Source organism: Scomber japonicus, chromosome 2 (genome assembly GCF_027409825.1).
Source record: "Scomber japonicus isolate fScoJap1 chromosome 2, fScoJap1.pri, whole genome shotgun sequence".
In the NCBI taxonomy this organism is placed as follows: Eukaryota; Metazoa; Chordata; class Actinopteri; order Scombriformes; family Scombridae; genus Scomber; species Scomber japonicus.
The window spans coordinates 30,075,183-30,099,879 of NC_070579.1; the positions used below are offsets into that span (position 1 = coordinate 30,075,183).

Here is a 24,697-nt window from a genome sequence, read left to right on the forward strand (position 1 = left end):
AACCACACCCAACGTACAATCTATAATGAAGACCATGACAGACATATGTCAGCAGGGCTTACAGTACTTAGCAGCTTAGCAGCATTCTATACATTGCATATTGTGAAAGAGTCAGCTTATAACCTATATAGGATGAATTTCAAGGCTTTCATGAGCTGCTTGGTTGTCTACTGGAACATACCCCAGCTGGGAGGAGAAACCCAAACTAAGATGTACTGTTGAAATCTCTATTAACGGACACAAAACTGAGTATGGAGGGAAAGAACTAAAGATCAAAACCACTTAGTGGCGGAGTGAGGCACTTTTTCCTTACAAAACTGCTACTGACTGTAAACACCTATTATTACTCTGATTTTCCAAATTCTGTAGGTTTGTGTGAATGTGCCCCAAAGGCAATTCAACAAAAGTGCATTCATTCATCAGCTATAAAAAAGGCTTCTTGAGTGTTAATAAACTTGTACTTTAGGTAGCACCTTAAAATGTTAGGAAGGGAAAAATGGCACAGTCTTAAGTGCAATTCTCAAACTTAAGTAATTCAATCATGGAAACTACAAATTAAATCCATTAAGACACAAATATGATTACACTGCACAGTGATACAGCACATTGTGACTGATAGAGGGTCATTTTGGCCACAAACCAGCAACTCCCTTTTCTTTTAAAAGTGAATGCAATACTGACATCAAGTGCTGTTTCCTGTACTCTTCAGAAGGAGCATGCCACTTTGTCTTCAGGAGACTGGTTTCAATAACATTACATTTAGACTGTTCAGTTATTTTCAAACCCAGAGAAAAATATGTTGCACCTAGTGACAGCCAAAACCACACAGCCATTAATCATGCCTGAAATTAGCTCGATATGTACAGGCACTTGCCAAAATGAATCCTGCTTGCATCATAAATCAGCAGTTTCTCAAACATTTACGAAATTCATATCAACTTTGTAAATGTTTCAGTTCGAGGAAAACATCAAGAAAATATTTGTGATGATAGTTTAGGGACTGCTACATTTTAAAAATGTATTTGAGAACCTTTCGTTCATACCAGAAAAGACTAAACCCACCATGGATACTCGAGATTGTCGGTGTAAAGACTGAATTATGACCGCATCTTGCACACTGGTTATATGTAGATGCTGCTTTACAGAGGTCTATCACACTCAACCTCAGTTTAACACAGCTAACAAGAGCAATGATGATGTGAGACGGCTCAACAAAAGGGCACAAAAAGAACAAGCTCTTAAATCAGTTGATCCTAACGTTTGATCTCGTTCATTCTGTTCTCTCTCAGCAGATAAATGTGAAACACTGCAGAGCAAAACGCCTGAGGGCCTTTTTAGGACATGCCCTTTCTGTTACATAAAGTTCAGCCCTGAATGACCATGTTCAAGCTATGAAGCGCTTCTGACCTGCAGCTGTTTTCTAACATGGCAATGCTGCCACCTGCTGGACAGAAGCAGAGATCAATTATCTTCAGCATTTAAACAATGGTTGCACTGTGAAAAAAACATCAATCCTGTACCATCTCAATCTTTAAAAGACTGAAAAGAAATGTTACAACGGAAGCTGTTGGGATTTTAAATGAGGCAATGGCACATTTTGATCGTTTTGTTTTGAATGTTTGGTTAGTTTAGCATGTCAAACGCAAATGTAGAGTGATTTTGTATCTGCACACCTTATTCATTTACCAATCATTTTTGTTCTGAAATTATAATCAAATTTTTAGTAGGGCTGTTTTGTTATTCAGTTTATTTTTCTGTTTATGCGATCAATCAAGAGTAAAAGCCCTTATACCTCTCTTGATTATTGATCCATTATCAAACTAGGCCTACCAATACACAATATTTGCTGCTACTACTACTTACTGTAGGTTCAGTGAATTCAATGTTAAGCAGATACAACATGAAAGTGGAAGTATCCCTACATGTGTGTCCTCCCATGACCATAACACCTGCTTCCACAGTGGTTTGGACAACTTTCTTCAATTGCTCTGATGTCTGTATTGCAACAAAGAATAAGAATCATTTCACATCCAATTAAGCCAAAAAACAAAAACCTCTTTAGCCCCTCAGTTCCACATGAGAGTGAGTGTTGATAAAATGCAACATTAGAACTGAACAATTAATTGAAATTTTATCGAAATTGCAATATGGCCTACTGCTATTTTCAAATCACAGCGGGCACAATACTGGTGAAATTTGTGTCAAAACTGAATTTTAAATTAAATATTGTGGTGCAGAGATGTTCTGCCCTACACATCATATTCTACAGACTTAGGAAAAACACTTTGTTTGCTATAGATACCGGTTAAAAATCACACCATTATCATTTCACTGTTCTTCAAAGAAAATGAGAATAATGCTGTAAAAACGATCATTCCCTTTAATATCACAAGCCGTATCAGAATTGCAATATCAGTCAAAATAATCGCAATTAGACATCTTCTCAAAATCATTCATCCCTATTCAACATCTTGATTCAGATAGATTAATTAAAGCCATTCAATTGTATCACAAAACCTCACATTTTTCCTCTATTTTAAAACACTTGAATCACAGAAGACACATCAAAGCAAATCCTTTATTATCATTTTAATTTTATAGGGGAACCACAAGTACTTTAAAAGAAGGTTATACAGCGCTGTACATTTGGGGAGCAGTACTGACAGACTTAATAGTCATATCTTCTCCCGTTAAATACTATTCATTTAAATGTTCTATAATCTTATAATGATACAGTGATACAATAAAAGCTTGTGTAACTGGTCCTGCAGCTTTTCTGATATGTCGATATCATTTTTGTTAGGACTGTTATTTCCTTGTCGTTTTTTTTTTCCAAAAAAGGAAAATAAAAGTTATGATCAAAAACCATACGACAGGCAGAAACTGCCAGGCTGTAATCCTGTATGACTCCCAATTCACTCACACAATAGAGAGAAAGAGAGACAGAGAAAGGGAGAAGGGGGGAAAAAAGAGATACAATTTTTCATATTCTGAAGGCTGGTCCATGGTGGAAATGGACGTCAGTTCATAGCTAGATGCAGAGAAGCACAAGATATATTTTGCACTTTCTGCAACTTTGACTCTTACTCTGCCTGGCCATCGACACCCTTGAAGGCTCACTTCCATAGCTGTGTGCTCAGAGTCTGGCCAGATCCAGAGGCAGCCCAACCACCCATAGCTGAGGGAGGCTGACCGAAGGCCATCTGACCACCTGCACCGTTCAGAGCCAACCCTGACATCTGCTGGTTCACCTGGAGGCATCAGAGAGATCAGTATTAACACTAATAATCAGGAATAAGTCATGGACAAAAACCCAAAATAGTTTACTTCTGGCCTCTACCCCCATCCTAAAACTCCTATAAACTATATATTAACTTATAAACATCATCTACATGTTGGATGCTATTTTTACCTCTTCTCAATAAAAGAGGTAAAAGTATGTTTTTAAAAATTTTCTATCAAAGTTGTCCCCTTTCTGCACCACTGCTACGTTTACGTACAAAATTAATTTCTCTGAAGTGTCTCATTTCTGCCCTCTAATGGTCAGGATCAAATATTGCATATTACATATCAACTATACTGATCTAAAAAGTAAATCAACCCAGTTTAAAAATCCTGCTTGAGCTGCCATCTTGTGGTTGCTGCAAGCTCTGTCCACACCCTGCACAGTAGATCTTCACAATACACTATCAAAGCCGGGTGTGGTCATAAGTGGAAAATGGCAGGTGATGTGTGTTTTTCTTGAAGTATATCAGATACTCTCGGGCCTCTGAAAATCCTTCAGATGCAACAATCTAAGAATGACAAACACTGCTACTAACCCAACAACCCTGTGATGAGGGGTCACATGTTGACAGTGTTTCTTAAATAGAGGTATTACTGCAGAAGAACAAGATTTAGTGTGAAGTCCCTTGTTAAATAAGCAAGTGCTATAATCTACATATGTTAATCTGATCCTCATACCTGACCCATGTTCCACTGAGCTTGCTGCCCGGGCTGGATGGCATACATGCCCTGAGCCGGCACCATGCCAGCAGGCATTGCACCGCCCTGTGGTCCCATCATTCTGGGGGCCATGCCCATTACACCGGCAGCGGGCGCATTCCCCATGAAGCCGTTAGGCATTGTCATCCCAACCATCATACCCGGATTGGGCCCCATCATGGCCGCCCCGCTCTGAGCCATCATGGCACCCATGACAGTTGTAGGCGGCATGGCCGTGCCCATGCCAGGGAAAGCCTGGTAACTAGCAGGGGCCTGGACAGGAAACTGCATCTGAGAGGGGCCCATGAACATGCCAGCTGTGTGAGGAGACAGAAGGAAGAATGTTAAACTTACACGTGATTCATAATCTAATATTTTAATGCTGGGGAATTTCCAAAACAAGTTCATACTTTGTTGTATGCTTTTAAAGAGCCTGTAAGTGAATCAGGATTAGACATTAAGACAGCTGTGGGGACTGTGTTGAGAAACAGAGGCAAGCATCCACTTGCTCCTTGTGTATTCAGTCTACTGATGTCAACACATCCCCACATCTTAGCATCTACGTGGTGAGTCAAATGTTACTCTAGTCGACAGAATGGCTGCCAGAACTAAAGAAATAAGACCTCTGTTGCCAAAAATGTGGTAACAGATAGACTAGGAGAGGTTTTATCTGAGAATAAGCAGACAGCTGGGCTTTGGGTGTGTCTGACAACCATAGATATGGAGTATTTAAGCACAGAGCAATAAGGTTAGCTATCAAACCTCAATACTTTTTTGTTAGACCAAAATGTGTAGGCCTGAGATCAGTTGTCCTTCCTTTTTTACAAAGCAACACATGGCCAGTGCTCATTCAGATAGGGTGGTGTATAGATGTGGAGTGCCAAAGTACACGTTATCAAGAGCTTATCTTCAGAAAGTATTAAAGAGAAACTGAAGTCACATTTAATTAATGTTGTCGGATTATTTTCTTGATGTCTACATATGCACAGTTTTTCTTCTTTTCCCTGTAGTGTGATTTATGCGTTTCTTGTTGGTATTTATTTTTGTTGCTTTTGATTGAAAAAAATAATAATTCCTCTTAATCATCACTTATTAACCACTAGAGCTGTGTGGTGGTATCTGCAGACTCTACCCTCTACTTGTATTTGCTTATTAATTTGCTGTGTTAGCAACATTTCTGGACATCAACCTTTGGGCAGTGGTTGTGTAGCCCCCAGCCTATAACAGCATGCAGGGTGTGAGGTCATGACTCATAGTATAGCAATCAGGTTACACACACGCACAGCAGAGACGCATGGTTCTGCGGCATTGTGGGCGTGTTTTATTTGTGTTGTAGAAGATAACCACTCTGTATCTGGTGTTGTTGAACTGTGGAGGAGGAGGCCAACTTCGATTGCTGTGTTTACAAACAGCAACCAACAAATCCTGCATAGAGTGCCTTTAAGCTTCTTTCGTTAACCCTTAGGGACCAAACGGAGATCTAGTTTTTTTTCTTAGGGAGAGACAGGGGATCTTTAGGGGGAGACAGAAGTTCATGTGTACATGCCACATTAAAGTTGTGTACATCATCTGAAAGCTGGGAACATGAAGATTGTCAATTTTTTCTATTCATAAATCTGTGATAAACATCGTGTTTTGGTAAGATGCCTATTGAAATTGTTAATGTTTACAGTGTATAAGGGTTTAGCACATTATGAAGGACATTCCCATGCTCAGTTATGTCTCATAAGTTGTTGCAGCAATTCTAGGGTTGGTAACATTTGTTAAATAGATATGGTGCAAAATTAAATCATTTTTGACCACTTGAGAAATGAAAAAATAGTAAAAAATCCCTCCAAAATACCACATTAAAGACACAAAGACCTGTGATTTGGTATCCAAGACTTTTGATATTTAAAGATTTCTGTAAGAATTGCAGTTTTAAGCGATTGGATGGTGAGCACAAGATATCCCTTATTATCAATATGCCTTGGAAAACCATACATCCTCTGAATGCCTGAGGTCTCTAGCTTGTGGTTGTAAAGTTTCATGAGGTTGTGAGGATCTTAGAGGTCATAACAGGTCATACAATGAAATCAAGTTTCAAAAAATGGTTTCACTACAATGAAATGGCTACTATGAGGGCTACCATCATTCATCGCACATAAATACAATGTGGCTCATTGAATCCACAAGAGTCTCTGCTTTCTAGCCATAGTGAATTAATGCAATTAATTAACTAAAGCGACTGATGTCCTCGCAGGACCCTGAGGGTTAAATGAAAAAAGGAGGTTTGTAGAAAAACAGCAATATTTCTGACGCCACAGAGACAAGTAACACAAACTTATTACATCATAATAACAGGATAAACATTAGGACCCTTACCAGCAGGAGCCTGCTGGGACATGCTGTTAGTTCCATACAGGGACAGGATGGAGTCCTTGGACAGCGGCTTCTTAGCACTGTCCTCTGTCTTAGTGGTGCTACTGCTGTCACTGAACAAGTCGAGGTCTCCCTGTCCTGACCCTGAGCTGGCTCCTGCTCCTGCTGCTGGAGCTTGTGTTGGGGTGCTGGCCACATTACTGGAGCTCACCTGGAAGGAAGAAAATGACCCAGAGATTTAGAGGACACACTGATGAAGAGATAGCTGACTCATTTTTAGGCAGAATAAATAGTGAAATGATTGATAGAGAAGCCATAGCATATTACATTTTGGACTGGCAATTTGATTGATACTGGAGCAGTGAGGAGCAGTGAGTGAATTTAGGACAGAGGCAAATTGATGATGTTTCTGGTTCTCTTTCATTTGATTTCACTGCCTGTCTTATGGGCTGTTGATGCTGATCGTAAGTCTTTTTTCTTTTCTTCTTTTTTTACAGCACACTTAATTTCAGCTTTTTAAACTAGTCAACCATTACTGTCAAGCTTTGATAAGCAATATTCTGCTGAGAAAAGGAGATTTCTTGCTCGGTTTTACCTGAGAAAACTGAGCTGCTGATGTGGACGCGGGGAGGGGGTTGGATACCATGGGGCCGAATATGTCCAGGTCATTGTTGTTCTGGCTTGTGCTCGTGCTACCATTGTTAGTTGATGCAGCTGCCGGTGCGTCTGAGACAGAAAGGTGAACAAACTGGTTTTACAGGTTGAAAAGAAGCTTATGTAATTAGAGAAACAACACTGAGAGACTTTTAACAGGATTCAGAATATCTAGCTGGTTGTTTACCAGCATGAGGTTCCCTCCATTTCATTGAGAACATCTCAAATAATTTTCGTACATCATTTAAATGCTGTGGAAAATGTAAAACAAACAGATCTTATATTTGCTAAAGTGAAAATATTTATTCTGCAATTCACCTCCACTGCTGCAAACCTGCCCACACAGTGAGAATAACTGTTAATATAGTAATATAATAAAAAGGAATCATCTTATCCATATTGGCTCACTGACCACAGAGCAAACACAACAGTAAACATGCCAATTCCCCTCTAAGCCAATTGGTGATCTTTTTAAACTGTAAATGAAAACGTTGTTGTGCAGTAACAAAGTATCAATATCCAATCACTGTCTGATCTATCTCATTAAATAAATAGATGGACCTGTATTCTAGCAAATGGACAGATTATCAGGTGGAGTTCTACCCAAATGTTTGAATACTAACAAGAGCACAATTGTCTATACATAAAGACACAAACAACCGTTATTCATACACAGAAATAACTACTGCAAGTGATCCAGTAACAAACCTCGCCTTTAAAACCAAAATGATCTCTCTAGAGGTGGGCAATATGGCCTTAAAGTGATTTCCCATTTCTTCACATGTTTGGGATGCCTGTGTAAACGCGATCAGGTGTTGCCTCTTTACATGGTGTATCTTCATTGCATATTACTTTTATTGTTTGTCCTTTGTACTGAGCCTCCCAAAATGTCCAAAACCTTTTTCGTGTAGAGTCAACCATTAAAATAAAACCAGAAGTAACAAGTCAGTCCCTCCACCATGGTGAGTCAACAGCGAGAGCGCTTCCTCAAGCTGCCTAAAAAAAAAAAAAAGCTTTGTAGCGGTTCACAAAGTCTGTAAAGCAGCAGGGGGAATTTTATACTTTCCTTTTAACAGGAACTTAAAAGAAGAACAGACTTTCTTACAGCTGCATGCTGCTGCCTGTTAGCTGAAAGCAACAGGAGTAAACAGGCATAGAGCCTCCTTTGTTACACGGATGCTACAAGATGAGCAGAAAGCTGTTGAAAGGTGACAGTTCTTCTCCGAGCTGATGTTTGATCTATACGCGCTGAGCCAATCAGTTTACAGTGACGACACAACTCAGCTGAGAAAGGAGACAGGCAGGATCACAACATGTCAGTCGACCACAGTTAGCTCCTGCTGTGAGGGTACATAACATGACAGAGCTCAAACATGCTACACCAGGCCAGAGGTCAAATGGAAACCTGCACCCATTATATATACAATAAAATGATTATATACTGTGGCTCCTAATAATGCAATATGAGTATAAAATAACAGTGTGAAATATCTTAAGTTTAATCAACAACATCTGAAGACCACACAAACTCATATCAATCGGCTCAATCATTTTCATCCTATTTATTAGATTTTCAGAAATGGTAATGAAACCTTATTCAGCTGGATTCCATAATCAATATCTCAGCTCTAGTCAGCAGATTTTTAAGGCATTTTGTTTTTGATATTTTTGCTATTTCGTACTCACCAAGGCCTAGTAGGTTCACAGAGGGTTCTGAAGTCTTAGCTGGGCTGATTTTGGGTACTGGCTTCGACTCTTCACTCTTTAAAAGAAGTGAAGTAGTAGTAATGAGGACACAGGGTGGAAAAACAAGGCTGAGGAGCATGTTTACACAGCTCTATTAATGAAGGAATGTATATGTGACACTTACCTTGGTGTAGGATGACACCTTGCTCCCTCTGTCTGGCTCCCTCTCTTTCTTACTATCTTTTGGCTGAGAACAAAAAAAACAAACAGTGAACAGGAGGCTTGAGTACACAGAAAAATGTATACCGGCTGAAACCAGTTTACATTCAAGGTGTGTACACTTATCCACTGAAAAACCCTCAAAGCGAACAGTAGGTATATATTAACCGAGAATGAAGAGAAACATACACTACTTCCATTGGTCACATTCTTGCTGTAGTATTTCTTCTTCTCATATTTATCCCTGATGAAGAATTCCACTGCTCTGAGATCAGAGTTAAGGGTGAAAAAGGCAACAAGCAGGTCAAAAATGAATGACTGTATATACACAGTATGGCACAGTTTGAATTGACTGTGTGTGCTTATAGTGAAGGATACTGGTCTGTTTGAGGTCTTCTGAAGTTTTCTGGAAGGTTGGCCTCATAAAGCTGCCTGGCATTGGTGTTACCCATGTCCTGTATACTCTGAGAAAAAGAAACACAAAGGGGTAAACACAAGACAGAAACGGTTCATATAACTATGATGATTGTATAAACAGGGGTATAATGTGTCTGTGGTGTGAGTGCAGCTTTTTTGTGTATGAGAAAATAACTCCAATGATGTGATTGATGAGGTTATCTTGGTTTGGATTTGAGAGCTTGAGGCTGTGATACAATCTGGGGGTGTGTAGTATGTGACAGATGGGCGTGTACCAAGAATCACATCACATGGAGTAGGGGGGTTAAATATGGGAAAGACTGCTTGAGCTGGGAGCATTCATGTTATGAGACAACACGAGATCATTGAGTTGGTCATGTGAGGTTTTAAAATACAATGCACTTAAGTCTCTCTCCTCTTACAAGTGTGTGCTTAGTGTTATTTCAGTTGGATGTTTGAGCTTCACTGTGAACTATGATGTGTATGCAGATTTTGACACTAGAAGTGGAAAGTGGAAATGTCTCTGTGATCACTGAAAAGCTGATTTTAAGGGGTGGGTCTACAAGGAGGATTTTGTGACATAACAACTAGCTGAAAGCCAACTGTAGTCAAATTAGCACTTTTGACAAGTATAATTTGGAAACCTGAAAAGTCAGAGACATCGTGTGCGTAGACGCTAAACCTTTGAAACAAACACTATTTGCATATTCATAGATTCCAAGGAAGGAGAAGAACTAGATGTAAATTTAAGAATATATAATACATAATTTAACTGCAAAAAACATATCAGTGGTACCATACTCAAAGCAGAGTATTTATAAAAGCCTTAAACATGTCTGGAAAGGATCTTTAACAATAAAGCAGAACATCCATACATTTTGTGTTAACTACGTTGGCTGCCAAACTAGGGCTGATGTGTGACATCAATGTTTGTCAAACTTTTCCAGTACTTAAATATTACAAAGCCAAGTCAGATATATTGGAGGTTTCAAAAAAATGTTTCTGGTTGTAATTATGACTCAGATGTTCAAGTGAGCAGTAATTTGCAAGTTGAAAACTGGTCATTATGGTAACTTCCATGGGACTATGTAATGATATATGAATGCAGCATACTGAAATACCCGGTCAAGTTGCATTATGGGAATTGTAAATGTAACAATTTGGAAGCTTGACCTATATTAGGGATTAAAAGTTAGGATAGCTCAGCCTCTGCTGCACAGAATTGAACTGTTCTGGTTTTCATCCATCTCTCCCCAGTTTATCAACTATATTGAGATGCAGTGCTAAATTATTGGGAGTGTCCTTTAAAAAAGGGGGAACGGAAATTTAAGAAATTGTCACAGCTGTATGGGATTAAGAGGAAAAGAATGGCGGTAGACTTAAGGACTGAGGTGATAAAAGGCAGGAAATGAGGAGTCATTTTCAGCAAATGAACCTAGGTATATCAGCTAGAAAACTGTACCTGGATTTGATCTGAGGTCCATTGGTCCAGGTTGACTGATTTGACCCTGGATATGTGTACACCCAGGTTCCTGTGGATGCCAGCACACCGGATGCAGATAAAAACTCCCAGATTCCAGGATGCCCATCTTGGGCCTGATAAAGAAAAAAAGCATTGTGATTTGAAAAATGAAGAGATGTCTGAAGAAAAAACAAACATGCACCATCTTGTAATGACTTAAAAGTGCCAAGAACAGGCTTTCCGTTCCTTACTAATGAGCTCACATGAAAGTGAAAGCCAGTTTGCCGCACGTCTCTAAACACATGTAAAAAAAAACCCAAAAACAAAACTACATGCAGCTGAGCTGGAGGTGTTACAGTTCAACCGGTGTTTGTTTTACTGGTGATATCCATGTGCATGAAGCTGTGGTTATGATTGGGATCGAATGACTGAAAAGGAAATGACTAGGCCTAGACAGTGCTGGTTTCAAAAAACTGCAAACGTCAATACTTTTTTCTCATTGTTGGTATCATAAGTCGTGATTAATCTGATGTGATGCAGATTTGGGAGTTGTTTAATACAGCGTATCATTACATGCATCTCATACTTGGCTGGAATGCAGCAGGGAGCAAGCTGGAGGCAACTTTTGCAAAGTGCAATGTGTCCATATTAGCTGGTGATTCATCTGCCATCGATCCTGTTTCGTATGAAAGTCTACAGACGTTTATTCCTCTAACCACAATACTCTACACTATTCAGCACACACATTCATCCAAATTATACATAACTTCCAACGTTCATTTCTCAAAAAGGAACTGAAATTAGATCACCTTTCAATGAATACACTTAAACTCAATCAATACTGATCACTAGTGTTGCCATTCCTTATATCATGTAACATTACTGGGTGTCTACTATGTAAAAAACAGTGCTTGTGCTTCATATTTGAGCTGGAATTTGGTCGTACTGTTAATGCATATATGTAGAGTTGGCACCATTAGTGTGCTGCTATGTTAACTATACAATGGGTTTCAATGATGTAAAATGCAACCAGTATTGGTTGTAAAACTATGTAGAATGTATTATTCTTAATATGTTTTTCCCCTAATGGAACAAGTAGGCAGTGGAGAGAGACAGACAAGAAATACCAGGGAAAATACATTTTCGTGGCATGTGCAGTGACCATAAAGCGATGTGAATCTAGTATTATATTATATAATACCACAATTCACTCTAGACTAAGGCCAAGTTCACACCAATTTTTATAACATTCAGGTTTTATTATTATAAAGCATCTAATGTTAATATCACAGTTTGCAATGGGATTTTTAGTTGAATGTCTCCTGTTGCCTCAATGTCTCCATTATTGACTTTTTAAGGCGTCAGTGTTGATATCATATGTTACGACGTCCAGCAGTCTAATGGGTCGGTTCAGTGTATTTTTGTTGAGACCAAAATGACTGTTCAAGTAAAGCGTTTCTATTGTAGTGTATCAAAAGACACCGAGAAGAGAGAGTGATAGAGAAATACATCCATATGGGCGAAATATATTGTTTATTCATGTTTATTTCCTGGTTAGTCGACAAGCCACGCCTACGATACATTGTCTTCACGCACTCAGCGGTTAAAGTGTACCAGAGAGGTAGAGCTTAATGTAGATTTAGAGAAGTTAGCTTGCTAGTTAGCCACTTAGTTTAGCTTAAAGGGAAGAGATGTCAGCTGACACCCCAGCGAGCTAGCTTAGCTTAGCCAACGCAGATGCTACATAAACACAACGGATTGTGAGTGAAACTGTGAACTTCGTGTGGTTAATAAAAGAGAGAAATATCCGTCTGTGTGAGTGTTGTACCTTTCGCCTCGCAGTCGGCGCAGTACTTGTTGTCTTCCTCCCTGAGCATTTTGGACAGGATGGCCTGGTGCTGCTCGTTGAGTTTCTGGGCCTTCTCTCTCTCCGAGCGGGTCGTCATGTTCACGGCTTAAGCTGGACTTACTTAATAAAAAAAGAATTGTACTTTAATCAGTCGACAATCGAAAGAAGTTTCTGATAAAAGATCATAATCAGAGGAGCGAGCGCCTCCGAGTGGGATCTGAAAACACCCGGAACCGGAATCCCTTCTCCGCCCACAGGGATTGTAGCGCTGACGCGGCGGCCGCACCGGATTGGACGACACGTTATTACGTCACACGACGTCAGAACGCGTCCTTCTGCTTTTGAGTTCATTTTTAACTGTGTCACGATTTATTGCTGATCATATCTACCAAACCTTTCTTTTATACAGTCGATGTACCAAACCATATCTATCTATTCATTTGCTTACAACTGTACAGACAAAAAGGCTTAAACCACTGTAAGCTTTACAAGATGTCTGACTATTATTTATTTATGATTGTTAAATTACATTTTTATTGTTTTATTACAACCTATAGGCCCCATTACAAATTAAGAATAAAAGTAAGTCAATCTGTCAACTTTTTCATGAAGACATCATAAGCACACCTTCTGCTTTATCATATCAGTCCACGTTTGTTGAGAAGGTGTTGGTTATTGCCACCTTAGATTTTGTTGACTAATAAAGTCAGAGATATCCTCTAAAAATGCCTCACAGGTTTTATCCCACTAACCATTATCTGCAGAAACTCAAGAAAGACACTGAAACGATGGTACATTTTTTTTAGTCCTACTTACAAGATCTACACTAAAAGTTTGTATACCATCTCTTATTGAAAGTTTAGATGGGAAATATGCTGACCGGTTATTTACATCATCATCATGAGAAGATCATTTATGATCTGAATTTCAAGCTTTTCCCCCTGAACACAATATCTCATCATAACAAATACAGTTACCAAGTTTATTGAACATAAAAATGAACAAAATCTACATATTTACAGTACATCATTGGGGTATCTGATGGTTTCGGAGAGTCGGCTTTATGAAATGCTTTAATATTTAACAAAAATTTTAAGGCCTATTTAAATAATGCAGATAGATACTGACATAGCTGGTAAAACAGCTAATTGTTGTAGAAACTCTGCCAATGAGTAGACACACTCTAATTAGAAATACAGGCAGATAAGTGGTGCTTGAGATGCCTAATGCATTACTGCCTCAGCAAAAGGCTTCCAGGCGGATCTTGAAGTTATCCTCTTGGTGCCTCACTGCAATACAGTAGCGGAGCAGCATCTCTATGTACGGTGGCCAAAAGGTGGAGTCTATTGTCACGTAGGGGTCATGTGGTGTTTCCAGGGCCTTGTTCATGAGCAGCTGCAGGGCACAAATGACAGTGGGAGACCAGGGTTAAGGCAGTAATGGGGAAAGATGATACAACTCATTAGTTACACAGTGAGATGGCCTACATTTACACAGGGACCATTTAATAGATTCTAAGTTATATTTTGACTTTGACAATATACACTGGAAAGCAACAACACAAAAGAGATCAAATATGACAAAAGTGCTGTGCCACAAAAAGGATAGGTGAAGCTTGTCTTAAAACAACAGAACATTGAAAGAGGTTTTTCTTGCTGTAATCATTCCTCCTGTTCATACTGGTCATTAAAAGATCCCCTTCAAATGTGCTTTCAATGTAAGTGCTAGGGGCCATAGAGACCTGCTGGTGATGTAGGGCTGCAGTAGGTCTCTAATGTAGCCAGGAATGTGACCATGTAGAGCTCTATAAGTGATCACAATCTTTTTTTTTTGGCTGGGAGCCAGTGAAGAGCAATCAGAGTCACATGAATCTGTCCATACAAGATGTTTACGTGTAAACAGTATGTGCCATGCCCACCAGCACATTAGATCTGTGCTTTAAACAGAATGTGACTGTGTACATATGTCTATAATCTAAGGGGATGATGGATGGAATTATAAATACTTAGTACTTTTTTTTTATACAGAAAACACAGTTATAGTATGGTCTTGGTTTATATTATTGTCACTACTACAATAACAACAAAACACAGATGGAACATTTATAATGATATGAAGTTCATAAAACTGTTGCAATTCCTGCTCTTTGTTGACAAACAAAAGTTATTCATCACTATCAGAGATATTTTTAAAACTGTCTGCAGTAAAATCATCTCAAGTGGCATCGTCGCTGTTCATAGAAAACAAATTACTGTTGAGTTTGAAGAGTCACTTTTGATGCTTTGGACACAACAAACAAAAAACTACATTCTTCTCAATTGTACTTTTGTGTCTCAGTGACTGATATCACCAATTTTGGTGATATCATAAACTAAGCATTTCAGCATTCACTCTTATCCTGACACAAAAACAAACTTATTAAGTATGATAAAGTAAATTTTAAAAAATCTCTCATCAAAACAAAACCTTACCGGGAGACAGCTAGGGTTAACAAAGCTAAGTAAAGCTGATTATATAGTGCATACCTCCAGAATTTCATTCAATGAAATTAAGTCTTCATTCATCTCCTGTGTAGCGCTCTGTAAATAAAAATGAAAGATGGTAAGCTGTACTGGAGTAATAACGATACAGATTTGGCATGTGAAACAGGCTGCAAGAGTGCAGACAATCATCAAACACCAAACAGGTCACTGCACCTTCTTCTTCTTGTTTGCACCGAGATCACTCTGAGGAAGAGGAACGTGATTCTCCAGTATATCTGCCAGACACTCCATCAGCTTTTCCTGGTAGACCTTCATTTTCTGGATTTTCACCTTGGTGTCCTGTAATATACTGTGGAATATTGACACAAAACTTTAGTGCAATATTCAGAATTTTGGGAACTCTTCTTCTTCTTCTTCCAAATACATTTTGGCATTGTTTTTGAGATTCTAATGTTTAATTTGACAATATTTACATTTATAATTTCTACAGATCTGCATTAGTTTTCCAAGTTTCTTCTAACATACTTTACATGGAGATAAACCTCTTAACATGAACTCCTCTGGTTCCATGTGTCTATGACATCACACTTACGTTTGCTCTGATATTTTCTCCTTTTCCATTTGAAGTCGTTTAACGTGGTCACTGGCAGCCACCAATGCCTGTTTCTTCTCCTCCTGCCACTTCTGTTCACTGAAAAACATCAAAGTGAAACTGATGAAATGTCTCTTCCATTCACTTGTGAAAAGCATCAGTGTGCTCCAAAGAAGGGCGGTAAGTTAAAGAGAGTCTGCACTCTAAATAAAAGCTCACATACATTTCTTTAGTTTCTCTCAGTTTGGCTCTCTTGGCTTCATAGCAAGAAACAACCATCTCAAGTTCAGAGCACAGCTTGAGTATCTGTGGAAAACAAAGTGGGAAGAATAGATTGCACAGCTGGAGAGATGCATTTAATCTTGCACATTAGAAAGACCCATTCTTCAGTGCTGCATTTTACACACAGACATACCTCCTTTTTTCCAGCTTGAAGTAACACTTCAGAATTTGCTGTCAGCACTGCACAGAGCAAAATAAATAAATACACAAAGTGACAATGATATAATCTCAAGTTACATGCAGTAAATATACAGTTTTAATGTGATTTGCATGTGGGCCAGTGACAAATAAGAGTAGGCAAGATGAGCAATTCAAAAATATCTTTCAAATTTGTTTTAAAAAAAGCAGCATCAGGTTTGTTAAAATGTACATTTTGTATTTTTGTTGGTTTTATGTCATTTGAAATTACAATTGCACAATCTTTTTTTTTGACTGAATGCTCCTGAAAATGTCAAATGGTGTATGTAATGATAGCCTTTTTAAGCAAATTTAATTATTTGGTAGAAAAAGTTTTTATGGTTACATCACTTTGACATGTTTGCCATAATCCTATAATATATTTCTCAACATGGATTAAGAGCAGACATTTTATGCTGCAAAATTAAATGTTAATTAAGGAGAGATGTTTAAGGCAATAACTTCAAATCAGGTGATTTGTACCAACTGATGAAATGCATTACTCAGCTGTAAATAGTCATATTCATCACAGTGTTGTATTAACAGACAGACTTACATTTAGGCTCCACTGTCAGCCACTGCTTCAGTTCAGCTTCTGTTGCTATCAGCCTGTTTACTGACTACAGAGATGAATATGCTCAATAAACAGAAAAAAGAACCACAACACATTTATAATATTAACAACAAAGTACTGTACATGGACATTTACCGCTATGTACAACATCTATGCAGGATTGAACTACGGGACCCTACCAAACTTGCTCTAATTGCTGTCTTATGCTTCAAGTCCTGCAGGTTTATTCTGAATGTGTAAAATCTGCAATTTTCTGCTACTAACCTTAAAATTGAACAAAACTGAAGTTATTGTTATTATCTAATGATACAAATACTCTGGATGACATCTGGATGGGAGTTTTCTTTGATCAAGATTTGTACTTAAACTCCCACATAAAACAAATTTCAAGGACTTCCTTTTTTCCATCTACCTAACTTTGTAAAATTCTGGCACATCCTGTCTCAAAAAGATGCAGAAAAACTAGTCCATGCATGTATTACTTCTAGGATGGATTATTGTAGAAACTTCAGCTATCAGACTCCTCTCCTATGGAACCATCCATCTTCTCAGTATGGGTGACAGGCACCCTCTACATGTTTATGGGCACACTTAAAACTCTCCTTTTAGATAAAGGCAACCCATACTGACGTGGTCCTGTTTGACACCCACGCCTGTCAGTATTATTGTTGTTATTGTGCTTCTCTGTGTGTGTCTCTCTCCCCCCTCCCTCCTTCTTTCTCTCAACCCAACCCGGTCAAAGCAGATGGCCGCCCACATAAAGGGCAGTTTTTCCTTGCCGCTGTCGCCAAGTACTGCTCATGGGGGAATGCTGGGTCCAGAGTATGGTCTAGTTTTGCTCTATGTGTAAAGTACCCTGAGATCATTTCTGTTATGATTTGGCTCTAAATAAATAAAAATTGCTTCATTGATTGATATCCTAGAAGAGACCACTCATATCAGGATAGAAATGTTTCATCATAGGATAAAGGTGATCACTCAGGACTACTTTATATAGATTTGTAATGACTCTTCCCTCTAAGGGAAGAGGACCCAAACCATGCCAGAAAAAAGCCCCCACCAGCATAACAGAGGCACCAAACCCCCTCAATGTAGGGGTCAAGCATTCATATCTGTACCAGTTTTTACTTTAATTTGTCTGTGCATACTTTATTAAACCTAAATAGGGTACTTTATTAATACCAATAAAGCTAACACAGTTTTATAGCATTATAAATACAACAAACCACGAGGAAGGTATGAATGAATCTCACCTGCTCTTGTGGATTCTCACCGAAGCCTGGTTCACTCAGTAAAATGTCATTCTGAAGCTGCAGCACAGAGAAACACAGTCAGCAGCCTGTAGCTCACGCCTGTACATCCACACTCTGCTATGGTCAAAGTCAGTTACCTTCTCCAGCTGAGCAAACTGCTCCTCACACAGGTTGAGCAGCTCAGTCTGAGCAGCCTCTGACAGTTCTGCTGCTGCATGCTCATCTGCCCTCACCTCAGCCTGAACACCATAACACAGAAAGGACTGTTTAAATACGACCTACAGCCATAGACTGCATCACGGAGAAAAGATGGCTGAATTGACATTAGTTTACGTAGCAGCGCATGCATTATCGGTAATAAAGGTGAAATTATGGCGCAGTTTGTTATTCTGTAAGTATCCAGACAACATAGAAGAGCCAAATGATGCGTAGTCTTACCATAATATGTAAAATTCACTAGTTTTTCTTCACTGGGCGGACCACAACAACAACAGACAACAACTTCCTTTTCAAAATACCGCCAACATCGATGACGTAACATCCGGTGACATAAGGGAGTGTTCACAAGTGCTAATGCTGCGCAGTTTTGTGCGCAGTACATCAACTTCTCACTTTTTTACTTTTGTTTTGATTTCCCTTTTTTGCTTCCCTTTATTTTTTGTTGTTTTGCAAGGTTTGTCTTGTAATAGTTCATCTTTGATAAAAAATTAAGTACTTAAATCGATAAACAGAAAAAATGAATCAAAACTATACATGTAACAACCTTTTTAGCCCCTCAGTTGAGTTTGTTACAACCAGTAAAGGCATTACAAATCTGTACTGGTTTAATTTCTTTACTATTCTCCACTTCATATAAGGAAGGTATATTCTACATATTAAACCTGTTTCATTTAAATATTTAAATAACGCCTTTTGAACTTGAAATTGTTCATCCCCCATCTCTTCCATTATCAGTCTTCAGTCTCTCTCTTTCTACAATGAACTTCAATCTATCAGCATGTGTTCAACAGTTTCCTTACAGTTACAAATCTCACATTTTCATGGTAGGCTATATGAAGTAGCATTGAGTTCTGTATGTCCTAACCTAACCAAACCATCTTTTTTACTTACATTACCTCAATTACTTCTCTCTATGACAGACTTTTGAATTTTGTATTATTTTCCCTTAGTATTGTTCTTCCAGATTTCCAAGATGTCATGATTCCCTTTTGAATTGAATGATTTTTAAATGATCTAAAATGATCTCTGCACAGGTCTTTTAAACTGTTCACAGTCATATAGTTTAAAAGACTAACACATTGCCTGCTTTTCTGAGGAAATGGATAAGTGTTGCTTTAAGGATATCATACACATCTCAGCTGGTAAGTAATAGAAAATTATTGGTACCCTCAGTTTTTTGTTGTAATGAATCTCAAAATACACGTTGCAGAGATGGAGAATAGGGCAATGAGGGGTTTATTGTTTTCTCTACTCAATAGACAAAAACTATTAACAAGAAAGCCTCCTGACCCTTCTGACTAGCACATTGACAAAGCATAGATGGTTAAATGGATAGACAGTTTCACTCAAGCAAGGTTATAAATGCAGGAATTTAACTTGAGTGGTAACTTGAGGTATTTCTGCAAAAAAGATCAATATTCATAAGTCACATGAATATAATGGAAATATGTTGCTAATTTCAGAGTCACTCATTCATTACACCCACTAGCCCGGTCCACTGGTTGTGTTGGTCAATATTACAGTGTTGTACAGGAGGATGAAAACAGACACCATGTTAACTACAATAATCATGAACACAAGTTCTAATTAGTATAATAAGACAGAAATACTCAGAGAGAATTAGAGGAAACAGATGTATTCACTGCTGCAGCCTGTAAAAAAGATATAACAAGTTCATACCCAAATCAAACTCAGAATTCAACAGATTCTCAGATCAAGTCAAAACAGTATTTTGTATTCAGTGGTGAAACTGTTATATTACAAACAACATGAAGACAAAAGTGGTAAAATCTTCCAGAGCTGAAGATGAAGCTAATTATGATCATGCAAATAAATCTAATTTGAAGTTTAATTAAAAAGATAAAGTGAGGTAAAGCTAATCTAAAAAAAGAACACACACTTCTTAGTATTTATGTTATTAAAATATTTCATTTTGTAAAACAGGCACACACACACACACACACGCACACGCACACGCACACACACACACACACACACACACACACACACACACACACACACACACACACACATCATGGCTGGTTAACCGCTCACTGTAGTGCAGCACAGAGTCCTGTGAACACCAGCAGGTGTCTCTGTTTGTCTCTTTCTTCAGCAGCCGAGCAGCTGATTGGAGTTTGCTGCTTGTCAACATTTGCACTTTCTCTTTCCTTTTCTACCTCCATCCTGTTATTTATTTATTTATTTATTAAATGTATTTCAGAATTTCGTGTCACAGCCATTTGCAGGTTAGTGTGAGATCAACTAGCACTTTTTGGTCTTGCATGCTTTACATGATAAAGCAGATTTGAGTGCACCTCCATGACAACCATCAGAGACACATATGATTCAATAATAACTGCTCATGTTATTTAGTTTAAGTGTTATTGCTGTAAGTGTGCCGTTAAGACATTACACTGTCCATCACTTACATCTAAATATAAAAATCTGAGCCCTTAATGATCACATTTTACCTTCTTTGACCTATTTGCTACAGATAAACAGCATGATATTTTACTTTAGGGTCTACTTCTTTAAGAATGAAATCATATTCATTTTATATATTTACATCTATGCAGCACTCTGAGCACATAACTCTGCTTCAGTTGTGTCTATATTCAACCCATCAGATCAGCAGATGTGCTTATCATTAACTATTTATACAACAAACATCTAAAGAAACAGGTAATAATGATTGAATAATGACTTTATATACAGAATAATCAATCTGCAGAGTGTCATTCTGCTTTTGGTCTCACATGATCTAATTGGAAGCTTTAATATTAATACAACTGTTGTTCCTCTCATTCTGCTGCCTTTCATCCCCTCAAACTAAGACTACAGCAGTGAGGCAGATTAGCTTCCATCAACTAGATAGCAGTCTGATTGTTTTTCTATTTTTCTTAATTGGTATTTTTTCTAATTAAAAGAGCCAATAAAAATAAAAAAAATAATAAAAAAAGTCAAGCAGCTTCCTTTACTCTCTTCTGCCTGTCATGCTTATTTATTCATAAAGCACACAGGCACTTAGGTTTACTTCTGTCTTGTTATAATCATGTTAATCTATCAATGCATTGCTGCAAGACTAACAAATGAGTCCAAACACACTGTATCTTCCTGTGTGCTTTAATGCAGTAAAGCAGCAGCAGCAGCAGCACTCTGAGAGAATAGACTGTATTTATTGAGTTTCTTGTTCTATGTTTTCAAGCTACATCCCCAAAGTCACACAGCCTGGATTATTTGAATGATCAACTAGAATTTGATTAATATGCAAATTTTCGAACAAACTGTTCCATTTGAGCCTTCAGCGCAGCCTAATTAATCAACAGTTAAAGGAAATTAATACATACATCAATTCTGTCAGAAACATGCTTAGTTCAATCGCCCGTAAAATTGAAGTTTGAAGTATTAACTGGCTCCACAGGAAGGCTATGATTAAAACTCTGCAATTCGGCTCTATTTAGATATATAGAGTGATTTAACTGCAGGCAAATATACAGTCATTTACAGATCTCTGTCTATACTTATTCAATAATAATAATAATAATAATAATAATAGTAATAATTGATTATAAATTGATGTAAATTTACCGATTTAAAACCTTTACACCTATGGTTATTCTTTTTTTTTAATTCATTCATTTTTTGAGGGGATCAATTGCAAATATCGAACTAATGAATTCATTCAAATGCTTGTCTTAAATGCTGTCACTCGACCAGTATCTCAAATATTAATTTTCACTTTGCACCTGAGACTGTTTTATACACAGGGTGCAAATAATAAAATGAAGAGAGAAAGGAAGGTGAGGGGAGGGAAGGGGAGGAGATGAAAAGAGGGAGGGCTGTACTATTGTTTCAGTAGGGACTCATGCATCAAACTTCAATTTTCCGGACGATTGAAGTAGTGATTTTTTCCATCTTGAAGTGAAATACTGAAATACACTTAAGACCTCCAGATTAATTACCACGAAGTGGTCCCTCAGACTGTAGTATTACTTATCGCCGGGCCCGTCTGACAAGCCCTCATAAAATAAGCAAGTGAAATCCATAAACTTAGCCTGCCTTAACACTCTCTCCCTTCATAAATATGCTTGATTCAGAATATAGGCTGCAGAGAGAGGGGGGGGGAGAGAGAGAGAGAGAGAGAGGGAAGAGAGAGAGAGAGAGAGAGAGAGAGAGAGAAAGAGAGAGAGAGAGAGCACATACACAGAGAAAGAGTATGCATGTTTAGTTTTGTAATGCAAATCCCCTCAAAACAAAAGTCAATATTTAATATATATCTAATATTTTTTAAAGTTTTCAATGGAAACATTTATGTCCAATTACACGTCAATTTATACAATTTATAAAAGAGCGTTTAACAGGAGGAAAGGAAAGGAAAGGAAAGGAAAGGAAAGGAAAGGAAAGGAAAGGAAAAGAAAAGAAAAGAAGAGAAAAGAAAAGAAAAGAAAAGAAAAGAAAAGAAAAGAAAGAAAAATACTAGTATTTTTAAATACTAACATATATATATATAATATATATACACACACACACATATATATCCATTGATTTTAAAAGTACAAACAAAAAGGTATTTCTACACATATATGTATGTGTATACACACACACACACACACACACACACACACACACACACACATACATATATATATATATATATATATATATATATATATATATATATATATATATACATGTATGTATGTACACATATATTCTAACCTTTCGCCTACAGAGAATTGAAAATAGCCAGATTCAGTCATATTAAGTGCTTCCATGCCTAAACCTATTCAAGTTTCTTGAATAAGGAATAAAGAGTAAACATAAAAAAGTAAACACTATAAAACAAGTCACAAGAAGACAGCTTCTACTTATCATTTCTTTTAACAAAGAGGGTTAAACGGGAGGTAGCCTTTTGAGTCGCTGTTCTGGACACTCTCTCTTCCTCACATCATCATGTTTTCAGCTTCATTAAACTCCTTAAAGACAAAAGGAATAAAGAGGCAGAGGAGAGGGGGAAAAGAGATGAGAAGAAAACAAACAAAAGGCTCCCTAACCAGACTTTGGCATAAATGTCACAGTCTAAACTCTTTATGGCTGCCTACTTAACATTAAAAACACTTTCAACAAAATCCATTTCTTGTTTAGAAAACGTTCTTGGACAGAAGTCAAACATATTATTCGGGAGCTAAAAAGCGCAGAGAGACAAGCGGCTCACAAAAAGGGGCAGTTTCATTGTAATTCATTGACTTGTTCAAAACGCCAGGCAAAGAAAAGGGCCAGACATTAATAGCCGCAGATGCCCTCATGAAGGGAGAGTCTATGTAGGCATTATGGCCTTTGTTCGCACTCAGTTAAACTGTTTAAAAGGAGGGTTAACTCAATCCATCAAATTGTCTGAAATTGTGTGGAAATTTCAAAAACCATATGGCCTCCAAACGTTTGCGTCCTTTTTGTGCGGTGGGACACACTTGTCTCAGTATTGCTGCCTGCGGGGGACCGGCCCTGCTCCTTTGTGGCTCGTCCCATCAGGGAACGCTGCTCATTTGTCCCCACTTTTCATGCTTTACGCTCAAAATTATGGCCCAGTCCCGCAGAACAAAAAAGGTCTATAAAGGCCCGGAGAAACTGGCCCAAAACTTTGTGTTTTTGTGGCATCCTCGTCTTTTTTTCCCCGGGACCAGATTTGTGTTTCTCACATAAATTTTTGCCACGAATGGAGAAACACGTCTGAGGGTCAAGAAGCCATGATACGCATTTAGGACCTGAAAGGGGATGTGAGATTCCGGGCCACAAAATGTTTAGAGCATCCTCGTATAAAAGGACAAAGGGACAAAATACTTGAGTATAATAACTCTAAATAGGCCGCTTTTGATGCGCTTACACGCCCAGATTTGGCAAAGAGAGCGTGTTTAAGATATGGGTTTTTTTTTGGGGGGGGGGGGGGTGCAATAGAAAAGAAGCCCTGATATTAATTCAAGAATTACAACATAAAAGAAATATTCAGAAAAGCCATTTTATTCCCATAGTAGCCTATATACATTACAGTCTGTGCATTGGTTTTTCAAATAATGTCCTGATTTTAGAAAGGCACTTACAGGTGTACAAAACATAACAAATTTATAACTGTAAATCTATTGTATCCAAACAATAAATCTAGAAAGTAGCCTAGCTGTTCAAAATCACCGCAATATTCATTTTTGTTTGTCGCCACATCGCATGAGCATTCCCATAAAAACGCATAACTGTGAATGTCCGAGTTTGCCTTTCCGATCATCATCATGCACTGCAGCATCGGGACTGAAGTCAAAGGGTTACAGTCAGGTGATGAGGAGGAGGAGGAGGAAGAGGAGGAGGAGGAGGAGGAGGAAGAGGAGCCGGCAGTGACAAAAGTGACTCATGGCGATTTTGGCTCACAGAACACAAAAAAGCATTTAAATTAAAAAGGAAAATAATAAAGTAAAAATAAATAGATAATGATCACA

At 38.1% G+C, this 24,697-nt stretch overlaps 2 protein-coding genes across 2 annotated transcripts; both read right to left on the reverse strand.

Annotated features, from left to right (window-relative positions):
- Positions 1 to 2,564: 2,564 nt before the first annotated feature.
- Positions 2,565 to 12,865, reverse strand: LOC128375231 (stromal membrane-associated protein 1-like). Its single transcript, XM_053335528.1, has 10 exons — positions 12,612 to 12,865; positions 10,784 to 10,917; positions 9,283 to 9,368; positions 9,094 to 9,169; positions 8,870 to 8,932; positions 8,686 to 8,761; positions 6,941 to 7,071; positions 6,349 to 6,556; positions 3,964 to 4,301; positions 2,565 to 3,251 (listed from the first exon to the last, which is right to left on the reverse strand). Exons 1-10 carry the CDS (start codon positions 12,727 to 12,729, stop codon positions 3,117 to 3,119), a joined length of 1,365 nt encoding a protein of 454 aa, XP_053191503.1. The 5' UTR covers positions 12,730 to 12,865; the 3' UTR covers positions 2,565 to 3,116.
- An 824-nt stretch (positions 12,866 to 13,689) lies between these two features.
- Positions 13,690 to 18,524, reverse strand: cenpk (centromere protein K). Its single transcript, XM_053335049.1, has 10 exons — positions 18,432 to 18,524; positions 18,131 to 18,232; positions 17,994 to 18,050; positions 16,723 to 16,786; positions 16,123 to 16,169; positions 15,931 to 16,013; positions 15,708 to 15,806; positions 15,329 to 15,464; positions 15,158 to 15,211; positions 13,690 to 14,027 (listed from the first exon to the last, which is right to left on the reverse strand). Exons 1-10 carry the CDS (start codon positions 18,432 to 18,434, stop codon positions 13,872 to 13,874), a joined length of 801 nt encoding a protein of 266 aa, XP_053191024.1. The 5' UTR covers positions 18,435 to 18,524; the 3' UTR covers positions 13,690 to 13,871.
- Between the last annotated feature and the right edge of the window lie 6,173 nt (positions 18,525 to 24,697).

Coding starts and splice junctions, on each gene's coding strand:
- cenpk (XM_053335049.1), bottom strand. Junction 16,170..16,722: donor GCTGACAGTGGAGCCTAAAT/GTAAGTCTGTCT, acceptor TGCTCTGTGCAG/TGCTGACAGCAAATTCTGAA. Junction 15,212..15,328: donor GTGCAAACAAGAAGAAGAAG/GTGCAGTGACCT, acceptor TTTTATTTACAG/AGCGCTACACAGGAGATGAA.
- LOC128375231 (XM_053335528.1), bottom strand. CDS start 12,729: ATGACGACCCGCTCGGAGAGAGAGAAGGCCCAGAAACTCAACGAGCAG. Junction 9,369..10,783: donor GGACCTCAGATCAAATCCAG/GTACAGTTTTCT, acceptor TCTTTTTCTCAG/AGTATACAGGACATGGGTAA. Junction 8,762..8,869: donor AGGTGTCATCCTACACCAAG/GTAAGTGTCACA, acceptor CTTCTTTTAAAG/AGTGAAGAGTCGAAGCCAGT.